This window comes from Squalius cephalus (assembly GCF_949319135.1).
Source record: "Squalius cephalus genome assembly, chromosome: 22".
Classification (NCBI taxonomy): domain Eukaryota; kingdom Metazoa; phylum Chordata; class Actinopteri; order Cypriniformes; family Leuciscidae; genus Squalius; species Squalius cephalus.
Window position 1 is genome coordinate 5,220,014 of NC_137143.1, and position 13,081 is coordinate 5,233,094.

The window sequence follows — 13,081 nt, forward strand, 5'->3', positions numbered from 1 at the left end:
ATAAAGGCTCAAATTATGTGTTCAAACATTTCACAAAATACAAAAATATAGGCTGTTTATTCAGTTCATTTATTGAATTCACACATTTATTGCTAACATTGTTGTAAATTATTAATAAAAGCAAAAATAACAAATGTAAGATTTTATTTACTCAAATAAAAAGTAATAATGCTGAACAGATTTCTAACTAGCATAGATCAGTCAATTTTAAAAATATGTTAACAGACTGTGGTTTTATTTATATATTTAGATCTTTTTGTTTGCTTATTGATTGAGTATTTCAGTGTTTAACTATATCAAGATTGCTGGTCTGGCTCTCTTGTTCATTTAAGCAGTAATTGATTCTGGTTTGTTCTCTTGTTGAATAGGCTGACTGAGTGTCGCTCTGCTTGTGTCTGAAGATTACATCAGTTTGTGTTTTGAGAGGCATCTTTTTCTTCCCGAAAGAATTCGTAACTGTGGGAAAGAGGGAAAACCTATTCTTTTCATCTTTGCTATTCATAATGAGGAACTTCGCAAGTGTCCATGGCAACTAAAGATAGAAAGATTACGAAATGCACCTTCATACAGACAGAGTATTCAGTTCACAAAAAAAACGTATCTGGTCTCAGATTCAGTTGACGACATGTGTATGCAATACAGCTGTCATGGATGTGTCTATAATAAGTCTTTAATCAAAATCCAACTAGGAAACATGCTGGAGAATCACAAGGAGAAAAGATACACAACCACATAAACATCAACGGTACCGGCAGTGCCTGTCCTAGACTTCTGGGGGCCCTAAGCAAAACTTTTAAGGGGCCCCTATATGAGTGCGTTCATAACACCCCAAAATGACCCTCAAGCCTCAAACCCTTAATCTGTTCTAGCAGTTTCACAGTCAACAAACAACAGTAATACAATAAAAATGTATTACAAACAATTGGACAAATACAATAGATAAAAGATAGAAATGAAATAAACAATTTAGCCTACTATAAATAACAGCCTACTACAGAAATTGAATAAAGTAATCAAATGTAAAAAATAAAACACAGCATAGACATCACCGTATGAATTAAATAGACATTGATTCTTCCCTAAGTGAAGTTGTTCAGTGAAGAGCAGTTAATGATTCTCTTGTTTTCTTTAGTTGTTTGATTAGCATTAAATGAGAGACAGCAGCAGGTTTATTAGGCTGCTGTCACTTTAAGACCGAATGCACAGTTTTGTTTATGTTCACTTAAGACACAACTGAATGTGTTTAAGTGAAAACTCTCCAAGACGGACATATTTTTGTGTGTATTTTTCCATTTAAGCGCACACCAGAAGCCCTAAGTAGTCTATACTTGTCCACGCGCCACTTTCGCAGTTCAATACGCTTTTAACTCCTTTTTAGTATCGAGCAAGTCCGGCATGAGACTGATTATGACGGTCCATGATTTGACTGATTTGGAGGCGACAGCGCACCGCATTGAATGTAGGGCTGGGTATCGATTCAGTTTTTACAAATCGATTCGATTTCGATTCTCAAGCTCTCAATTCGATTCGATTTCGATTCTCGATTCGATTTTCGATTTCGATTCTCGATTCGATTTTGATTCTAAATTCGATTTCGATTCCACTCAATGAATAGCCTATATATTTAATACAAATCCTATATTTATAAAAAAAAAAAAAGAAAAAAAGAAAGTAAAGTGAACATAAGTTTGGAAGTGGTTAATTAATAAAAAGAAATTAAGAGCTACCAACCTGTATATTAAACATACAATAAATAGACAGGGTTTTGATGCAAGATGAAAAATTTATAGGGATGTCCCGATCCGATCACATGATCGGAAATCGGGCCCGATCACGTGTTTTCAGACTCCATCGGAATCGGACGTTACCTCCCGATCAGGACTCGGATATATATATTCTCATTATTTTTTAACACATCAATATTTATGCGGTGGCACAGAGTTACGCCGGTTTCACACTGCACGCGTTAGTAAGCAGCGCAGGAGCAGTGCGTATGGTGAGCAGGAGCAGGACACGTGCGTTTTGCTTTCACACTGGCAGCGTTTGTCACGCGCGGCTGAACCGCGGGTTGTGTAGGCTACAGAGTCAGACAGAGTACTCCATAATGGATAAGTTGGCATTGCTTTTTTTCGTTTTCAAATGCATTTAAGAGAAAAGACTTGTCAAGAAGCTTATTTTATTAATAATTTCATTTATATAACTTTTGTTTCATCTTTGATTTTATTGTTATGGCAACAAGTTTGTTTTTGGACATTTGTTTTCTTTTTAAATTGCTGTTGGTCATTTGATTGACTTTTTAAAACACAATAGATATCATCAATGCACTTTTTGGATAAAACTGTGGTGTATTTTGGCCATGATCAATGTATTATCACTTTAATTCAGCAAAAGCGGCGCAGCAAAAATAGACTCGGCGCCGAAACGATCGCGGCACTCCTGCTCTGCTCTGCTCTACTACGCACTGCCGCGCCGCCTCTGCTCGCGGTGTGAATGCTCTAAAGCCTGGTTTAATCTGGTAACATGGGGGCGAAAAAAATACGCACTGCACGCTCTGCTAACAGTGCAGTGTGAAACCGGTGTAAGAGTTAGGAGTGCAGTTCCTAAAAGCACATTACTGGCTTTGCAAACACTGTAGCACTTTTATTTTTTATTTGTTTACATGCCTGCCGGGTATTTTAAGTTGAGGTGCTATTTGTTTATATATTAGACTTTTTTTATATTTACTGTTGCACTAAGTCCAAAAGTGAAGAATTTATGTATTACTTGATTGTTCAAGCTACCTCACAGAAGTGCTCTGTTTGTTAACAGAGTTGTTGAATGTTAAAATAAGGTGAATTAAATAAAAAATAAGGAACATCCTGGATCTGTTTTTTCGCTCTTTATTCTTTTTTTATGTATTAAGTATCGGATCGGGACTCGGTATCGGCAGATACTCAAAATCAAATGACTCGGACTCGGACTCGAGGGCAAAAAAACCTGATCGGGACATCCCTAAAAATTTATGCTGAAAATTGGACAAGTCAGAACAGTCGCATGCCTTGATCAAACAGGTTAAAAATCCTCATATAAACCCATAAAAAAAAACTTGCATATATTTTATCTGTCTAGGTAGGACATATAGGCCTACAGAAATTGAATAAAGTTATCAAACAGTCTGCGATGCATTAATTCTAAAGTATATATAGACTAATCCTTATTAAAGTTACAAAAGTTATTTAGTCAAGAGCAGTGAGTGTTTTTATCTGTTCCCTTTGTTCTTTGATTAACTTTAATGACAGAGATAATTAGTGGCTACTGTGTACTGTCCCTTTAAGAGACCAACCGCTGCTAACAGAGACGCGGATCTCACACGCGCCTCATCATTCACGTTCATCATAAGACTGCTCTTATGTTATGAAGATACTCGACAAAAAGACATTTTGGCATAATTGTGTGTGTTATTGTTCGTTCAAGCACAAAAGAGAACTATTCTGGGCTGTCTTGTGCGCACGCACGATATCAGCTCGAGTCTTTCTGTGTCACAGGACATTCACGTCATTGCGTAGGCTTGACATCGCGATTGCGATATGATTAATTGTGCAGCACTAGTTGAGGTTATTTTATGATTAAGATAAAACAAACATAAAATCTCACTGCATTAGCTATAAAATGGAGTTTGCAAGCCTATGAACAGTGGAGGAAAACTAATACTGGCTTTTGGGTAATAGATAAATAAATATGGGAAAAAATCGATTCGTGGCGTTTGAGAATCGATTTTGAATCGACCACATTTTAAAAAACGATTAATCGAAAAATCGATTTTTTTGCCCAGCCCTAATTGAATGCGATATTATGTTTTCATCATCATTGTAAACCAATTATTCACGCAGACTTTGCCATTAAATCATCTTTGAGAGCAAGGGGGCTCCTTGATGGTTTGGGGGCCCTATGCAATTTGCGTACTTTGCGTATAGGGAGGATTGGCACTGGAGACCGGACAAAGGAACATAATGAAATACAGGGCTTAAATACATGGGAACGTAACCAAACTGAACAGAAACAGGTGTGAGGGACTAATTGAAGAAAACAAAGTATACTTTGGCCGTCCGCGTTCAGCTTGGTTTCCGGATGTAGGATGAAGGAGTAGCTGGGTAACAAACTCGAGCCTTTTTGGCCTTCAAAATCTCAGGGGTTTATTTACTCCCATTATAAAGCTTGGATAGATATTTTTTTAAATAACTCCAATTGTGTTGAGAAAATTATGGGATATTTTTTATATCCCCTTTTTTATACCCTAAAGGGACATAGTGAAGGAAATAAATACAGTAATATGAGATGGGAAGAAAAATGATCCATTCCCTCGAGAAACTTTGCGTATGCTCGCAAAGAACACAACATTTTTGCGAGGGAATGAAAAGCGAAGCTAAGTTTCTAGTGGGAACGCAAAACGTCTGCTAGCATTGAAATATATTCCCATATCATATTTTTTCCATCACCATGTCCCTTTAGAGGCTCCGTAAAAACATGTCTAGTCGTGCTAGTTGAATAAAACTGCAAAAAGAACATTGATATGCAAACATTGACTTGTTTTGCCAGTAAAAGTGAGGCAAACATCATGTACAGAGCTCTGACTGGAATGACCAGAGGTGAGTACTTTATTGTGTTGGTAGACAGGCAATCATTCTCCAATAACATGTTCCCAGTACTGCCTTATTACATTCTTAATAATACATTAGTTTCTTTATAATAGGCCTACTGATACTCAATAGCTAATTGGTGCCCTTTCATCTGGAAGAAATTATGGGAATGGCTTTTAGAAAGTTGATTTATCTAATCTACAGTGTAAATACAATAATCTGAAATGTTTCTTATTTGAAGGACTCAATATGAGGGGAAGTAATACAATAGAAGGGGCGTTGTGCTCGATTCACCACCCTAAATGAAGTTTTAATGCTTTATTTCAAATCCTGCCATCAGGACGTGAATGAGTCGATGTTCTAATAGTTTGTTTGGGACAACGTCTTTTAGACTTGTTGGTCTAATCCAGTGACCAATGGTGGATTTCAATCTGGGCCAACATATTTTATTCAAGAGCTTGACTTACACAGTTACCAGCCATGTTGCCCAGGGCTTTTACTCAGTCGCTCCGTGCCACCGAGGGACAAAGCGCCCACTCTGTTCCATCCTGAAAACGATCTCTATGTAATAGCTTGTGAAGTGACCTCTATAGTATTGAGAGGCTTTGCTTCTGTTTGTTAGTGGTGTGCGTTTAGCCGTAGACGGCTGGTGCATTTGAACTTGTTTTCCTCAGAACCTGAACTACACAATAGGCCAGGGTTACATCATCCTCCACGGAAAGCCAATCAGAGGAACGCAGTATGATTTTTGATATTTTAATTAGCAGCTGTAGCTCCATTACATCATACTTGCCATCATATTTTCATTTCCAGAGACTGTCGATAGGCAAGACTGAAAGATTTCCACAGAGGGCTTCAGGCAATTATTCACATAAAAAAAAAAAGCATAATTGTTATCCGAATGCTTTCTTTTGAAGCCTCTGCACCAAAAATCACTCTCTGAAACATTCTCGTACACTTCCCACTGACGACTTTGCAGTAGCAAAGAGAGCAAAAACCTGTAATGGTAACCATGGAAACAGTCCAGTCAGCCAACAGTGTATGTAGCCTTCTGGTGTTCATGGTGTACATACTGAGTGAGCCTCTCTGACTCAGACTCCCTACAAAATAACAAGCAGCCTCTAAACTAATCCACTGCAACTTCAGTATCACTGATATACAATTAAAACCAGCAGATGATCTTGATCAGTTTGATTAGAGAAGTGTGACAGACTGCGCATTTTGATGTCAATCATTTAACAAGTATGATATATTGTATGATTGAATTATATACTAACAATGCAGTATTAGGCAATATTATGAAATGTTTAAAACAGCATATATATATAATATATATATATATGTAAATGTAATAATTTAACAATATTTTATTGTGGGTTATATGTGTTTAAAACAATATCTGTGTTATATATATTCATATATCACATTTTATATGACATTTTATTATGTAGATACATTGCTTCATTTAATTTAAATGTAATGATAAATGCAATAAAACAATAGCTGTTTTTGTGTAATAAATATTATGTAATATATACTAAATGTAAAAAAAACAGAAGGATGCAACACAGGAAAAATCCAATTAACAAGTTTATTTGCAGGTTTGGCAGACAACTGAAGTAAGCAGGTGAGAAACTGAGAAATGGGTAGTTGTAGAAGGAATGGCAGTGGACAACAGTCTAATTTGTTGCAGATGCAGAGTGTTGGAGATGGTGGAACGGTGTTGTACTGGTGCTAGACAGGATGGCCAGTGGGGAGCAGGTGACCAGTATAGCTCAGGGGACCATGAAGGACTGGCCTCTGTGGCCTTGACACTAGGGCAAACAGGAATTTCAGGTACAACCTTCTTAGTTGTATTAGGGTTGACAGAAAATTAGGGGACGGCCCTTTTGGTCGTATCTGGGAAAACGGAACTAGGGAACGACCTCCATGGTCGTATCTGGACAAACAGAAGACTGGGAAACGACCTTCATAGTCGCATCTGGACAAACTGATAACTCAAAAATGACTTCCCTAGTCATCTCTGGATAGACAGAAAACTTGGGAATGAACTCTGGGGTCGCATTTAGACAGAAGACTGGGAAACGACCTTCATAGTCGTATCTGGGACAAACTGAAAACTCTGGAAAGACCTCCCTGGTTGTCTCTGGGCAAACAGGAATTACTGGGACGAATACCTCCACTTCGATACGAGTGGGAGAGCAGTGTGCGGCCCAAACACACATTATGGCCACCGTCATAACAGGGAGAACAACATTGGTAGAGGGGTCTCTGAATCCTCTGGGCCTGGAAGTATTTGGCTGGGTTCTGGCATGATGGCCATGTTAGCTGAGGATTCTGGCGGTACAGCAGGTACTGGGCTGAGCTCTGGGGTGAGAGCCTTCACTGGACTCTGGTCAGGGGCTGGATCTTTCACCGGACTCTTTGTCTTTATCGTACGGACTCAAGGACTGGAAGTAAATTTAAAAGTAACTCACAGGTACGAGTGGGCTCTGATGCTGATTCAGGGGTTAGAGTGGGCTCCAATGTAGATTATGGGGCCTGAACAGGCTTGATACGGACTCATTACTGAATTCTGGGGCTGGAGGGGACTCGTGACTGAAATCTGGGATGAGGCTGAACTCAGGGACTGGAGCCAACTCTGTGCTGTGTTCAGGGGTTGTACTGGCAGAGGGCCGTTTCTTCTTCCTCTGCTTCCTCCTTTGAGTTGAGGTTAAATGAGGTGCTGAGGCTTTAGAAGTCCTTGGACTTGGCTCAGACTCAGGAGCAGGCTCATGGGTTGGAGCAGATTCTGGAGCTGGAATTGACTTATCACTGAACGTCGGGGCTGGAGCAGGCTCGAGACTGAACTCTGAGGTTGGAACGAGCTTGTGACTGGACTCTAGGACTGAAGCAGGCGCTGGGATTTCTCTCACTGGAACAGACTGGGTAAGATGACTCACTGGAACAGACTGGGGAATTTCTCTCACTGGATCAGATTGGTGAATTTCTCTCACAGGAACGGACTGGAGAATTTCTCTCACAGGAACAGACTGGAGAATTTCTCTTACTTGAATAGACTGGTTAATTTCACTCACTGGAATGGGCTCGGGGATTTTAATTACTGGAACGGACTTGGAAGTGGATTGTGGATGTAGGGACCTGAGAGGGAAAGATGTCTTCTGCGCTTTCCAGACGGAAATAACCGCAGGATCCGCCGCTTTTGCTCCCAGGTTGGTGCGACTCGATACCATTTTCCGGGCTCGAGGCCGGACTCTCATGAGGAGTGTAGATGGTGAAGGACTTGGGAGGAGTTCGGGGGTGTTTGGTGGCTCGATGGACAAAACCTCTGATGCCAGGATGGCTGGAGTTGACAGAAGAGAAAGCGACTGAGTGGAACTGGTGTCTACAACCAACCCAACAGTGAGGGAAGAACCACTTAGCCACAGCACATAATCAATATAGCTCTCAAGGGAACAAGTATGATATATTATGATAAATATTATTAGGGGATTTACAGTTAAAGATCCAAGGACCAGATATATGATTAATTAAGACCCGGAGTCAGAAGTGCAGTCAGTTTAAGACAGTTTGAGTCAGGATTATAATAAATTAAAGAAAACTTTTACTGAAGATAGTTTGCAGTTTCATCAGGCTGAAGTCAGCTTCAAGACTCGTAGGCCACCCCGCTTACAGTAATTATACCCTTCACCAAGGTCTAAGCTACATCCTTGCTTTAGGTTGAATGATTCTCATTGGCTAAGAAATAGATAAACATAGTAATTTCCACACATATACATATAGACTGAGGCATATCTTCATCGATTATGCAGCTGACACTCTGAGCCTGAATTTAGGCACGTCGTGACCTTCCAGGTCGCAGATCTGGGTTGCTGGGCGCCAGCCTGTCCCGAGCAACAAGTCAGTCAGTCTCCAATAATGCAGTTGTTCCTTAACCTGTAACCAAGAAGACTAACACACACACCGACACACAGTTTTTCCAAGGTTGGATTTGGCCAGGCTCTAACTATAAACAGGAGAGGCTTCTCAAAACATCAAGATAATATGTTATTTCTCTCAAGGGGAGGACACTTTAATATAACTGGAAAATAAGGCTTTAACAAAGACTTCAATGACCCTTATGTGTTTTAACACGTTAAAGGCCTTTCTCAAAACAAAAAAATAAATCCAATTTCATCTCTGGAAGCCAGGCTAATTAAGCAAGCACTGTTGCTGTATTCCTAGCATTGGCTAGACCCGCAGTCACTGAACAGATATTTCATACAGACATTAAAGAATACATGAAACAACATTTCAGTAATCACAATGGTAACTTCTATAACAAAGTAAAATCTCATAAGCCTAGAGAAGTCATTCAACTCATTTGATACTTAGAAGGAAAAATATATATTGATTAATACCTTGATTATTATCACTCATTAGATATACATTGAAGCAGCAGTGGATTCCAGAATCTACTCCTTCAGTATATAATGTAAATGTATGTGTAATTATTCACTTATTTAATTATTTATTCACTTATTCATTTTCTTGTTTCCAAATGAGTTAATTTATTAAATTATTGTTTTATTAAATTATTTCTACTTTGACTGTAGTGTTTAAAATTATGGCTTTTTTTGGTGGTTAGATACTGACTGATTAGCACTGGTCAGACAGCATTATGGCGACGGATAACAAACAAGGTAAATAAAGTACTTCCATTAGCATGAAAACAAACGAGAAAGTCGGTATCAGCCTCTGAATAAACTACGTCAGCAAAACAAACATTCCAAATAGTGATTTTCATACTAGACTAATTACAGCAACCAAGTCTCTCCAGAAACCTTCTGTAGTTCATTTCCAATCTCACCACAAAATTTCCCTGTTCTGATCATGTAGCCCTCTGCAGGCATCCGTTTGAAAATGTTCGAGTCATATTGTCTTCGCTCCCATGAAACCCAAACCCGGAGCCCCCGCTGAAACCAAAGCAAAACATAGAAGCCAAATGCAAATCAGCAGGCGCCAGATTATTTGCATGTCTCTACCAAACATGGCACCAGGCAGGCTTTGCCACCACACAGTGCCGGCCTCCCTTGTGCATTGCATAACGCCTTCTGGCATGAGCAAACGTTATTCAGCTGAGATGGTGTTCCCTGGTGCTCGTGACATTTTTAAAACGCATGATGATGTGACAATCTGAACACACAAATTCATAGAAGAACCTCAGACTGCTCTTTGCTTTTTAGGAAATGTCTCTATCTCCAACTGGTACGAGTGTCCTCGTTTATGCCTTTTAGGCTGGTTTATAATTTTGGCATATTGCTAAATAGGTAAAAGGCACTTGTATCAAGGCTACTATAGTGCATTAGTACAGGGATAGGCTAAGGTTACACTTTATTTTATAGGTGTCTGTGTTATAGTGTAATTATGCATTTAAGTACCGAGTAATAATAATTACATATATGTACTTACTATAGGGTTAGGGTTAGGTTTGGGGTTTGGTTTAGGGTTAGTTGCATGTAATTATGCATAATTTAAATGTATTATGGCTGCACTTTATTTTACAGTATGTGCACTTGCAGTGTTCTTACCTAAGAAAGAACTGGTTAATATAAGGTAATTACATGGGTTAAGGTTAGGTACCTAGTTATTATTACCCAGTTATTAATAAGTAGTATGTACATGGGGAACGGGACTGTAAAATGAGGTGTTACCGTTATTACTACAGTAACTAAGTGTAACGTGTAACAAGGACAAATTAAAGCGTGACACATGCCACAGCATACAATATTACTTGCGAATGCAGCCAAACATGTGGATTGAATATTCATTGTCAGATCCTCTGCTGTGGTTTCCCTGGTGGACACAATGGAAATTTCATGGGAGGTGAATCTGTTGCCATGGCAGCCCATCCAGCCAGCGTTTTACCTCCAGACTGGCAGGAGAAGCTCTGGGAAACTCACTCGTACAGTTTGCAGATAATATTTGCTCTGACACGCCACGTGATTCCTCCTGATCTCAGCGGACTGGATTTTAGATGGTGCGCTTTGACAATGCTAATCCCAAACCATGAATCATTGAAAGCTTGTGGCAGAGGCGGAAATGTCACGTCCCCTGGATTTGTGCACACGCACAGATTTCAGCCGAGCATTAGAGATGTGTCAGGGAGAGAGAAAAAAAAAACGTTCTCTTTGAATGTTTCTCAAAATCTTTATTATAACAGATATTCCGTAGAAATGTTCTGTGAGATAAATACGTTATATTCAAGAAGACGTTCTTAAGGTCTTGAGGTTCGTCATGCATGACTAGAATACATCACAAGTATGAAAGAGCCCTGTAAACATAACCACCCAATATTAATATACCCGTGAAGAAAGCACAGAAATATATGTTTCTCTCAGGATAATTTGGCACATCTACAGTAAATATACTTTAAGATTATAAGGTTACTGTCTTTAAACTGACATTCCAGATTGAATCCGAACATCAAACGAATGAAATGAAACGAAGCAGATCACGAGAATCACAGTTAAGCTACATACAAAACATTTATCCAAAGCAAAAGTCACTTCTCGTCATCGGTCTACTATATAAAACGTTTGCTCAACCTTCAACACTGCAAAATATGTATCCAAAGATTTAATAAATAGCTTTGTTTTTTTTGTTTTTTACATACATAGTGAAACCTCTTTGGAGGTCCACTGTGGAAGAAAAGGTGGACATTGCTAGTATACCATTAACACCACCAGTAGGCTACTGGGTTAAGCGGGAAGATACTGGTTTGATGTTAATGGTAACGTTTGCTCAGTCTATCAAATTGCTTCATTAGAATAAAAAAAAGAAAAAGAAAAAAAAAAGTAGAGCCCAGTCTCTTTAATGAGACCGAACCCTGTCATTGCACATATCTCGGAGTATAGTTTGGAAAACACAGTATTCCTTCAAGCCCCCCTGGGCCATTCTTCCGGACCGCCGGTTCAGTCGGCTGCCCCGTCACACTGTAAACCCTGGACAATGGAGTTAGGGAAAGGAGAATGTGTGGAGTGCTTGTCGCCAGATGGGAGAGAGAGCCTCTTCACAATGTCTTTGGATATACACATCAGAGAGGTTAGGAGTCTTTGGGTCCGTTCACGCCGACGAGGATTTCTCTGTGCTCTTGTCCAGTGCTTGGCCATCGTTTTCTTCTTCAATGACTGTTAATGAACAGAGAGACACAAGGGTTGATGATGAGAGACCAACTCACAGATCAGCAGCTATTGTCTCACGCTATGCACTGGCACAAAGACGGAGATTCCATGTTGCCATGTATTTTAATACAACAGAAATGGCGCAATACATCACTGTATCCGAATCCAAAAACCGAAGCATAAAACAGAGCGTTTAAGCATTTGACACTTGATCATGCCGTGAGTAAAGATAGGCTATAATCGGCAAGCGCAACATTGCATTTGGCATCATCTGTTTGTGCAATAAACAAAGGCTTTGTGCGTTACCTCTTTTGCTTCTCCCGATCTGCCCGAGCTTTGGTGGTCGTTTATTCTGGTTGCCACCGAAAAAGTTGTTGGTGTCTTGGAGGCGGCAGGTGAAGGAAAGGTGTTCCTCGTCCCCGTCGTTGCCATAATGAGTCATTTTGTCCTCGCTATACGGTAATACATCCGACATGCTGTATGAACTAACCGTGGCTACTGTGTCTTCTGCTGAATCGATAGCGCGAGGTGAATTTTGTCGAGCGAATCTTTCTGCTGTTTACCTCTATGGCACGTGTCTCCGCGACTGGTTGTCTGGGACGCGGGGCGAACGCATGTAATTTCCTTCTGTCAGCTCGCGCCCGCTTTAACTATTCCAAATTTCCCAACGTTGGAATGCGCCTTTGCGCACTCGGGGCTTTTCGGCGGCTGGAGCGTCGTATGGAAAACCTGAGAAACAAATGCAAATTGGGAAGCGATGCAAAACAAAGATCCCTGATGGAGAATGAACGTCACTGAGGCGCGGGCTTCCTCTCCAGCTCTTTCATTGCAGCCATCGCCAATATTAATCTTGGGAAATTTCCAAGCTATTTGTCCATGGAACAAGATGCTTCCACTTGTCATTTGCAAATAAACATATCCGAGAGGATCTTTTAATATTTCATTCTAGTTTAAAGCACATTGGCAACATATTAAACACATAACCCTTGTATTTCCTATGTTGATTTCATATATTTTGAGAAAACGGTTATATAATTCTTTACAAAATTGCCGCTGTAATGACTCTAAAAGCGTAGTGTAGGTTAACAATCAAATAACTCTCACCTTGAATAAAAAAAATAAAAAAAAATCATTATAAAGTTTTCAAACATATGTGTCCCAAATAAAATGTTTTCAAAATGTGTGATATATTAACCTTGACACATAGGCCTATGTTTTATGCTTGGTAACAAAATGGCATCATGGATGTTGGATAAGCCATATTGACTTTAATTTAGCAGACAAAATATTTTTCCATTTTGA

General features: G+C 39.6%; 1 protein-coding gene across 1 annotated transcript; it reads right to left on the reverse strand.

Moving 5' to 3' along the window:
- Nucleotides 1-10,794: 10,794 nt before the first annotated feature.
- On the reverse strand, nt 10,795-12,632 carry camk2n1a (calcium/calmodulin dependent protein kinase II inhibitor 1a). The gene is made up of 2 exons (XM_079857916.1): nt 12,086-12,632; nt 10,795-11,785 (listed from the first exon to the last, which is right to left on the reverse strand). Exons 1-2 carry the CDS (start codon nt 12,252-12,254, stop codon nt 11,721-11,723), a joined length of 234 nt encoding a protein of 77 aa, XP_079714042.1. The 5' UTR covers nt 12,255-12,632; the 3' UTR covers nt 10,795-11,720.
- Nucleotides 12,633-13,081: the final 449 nt, after the last annotated feature.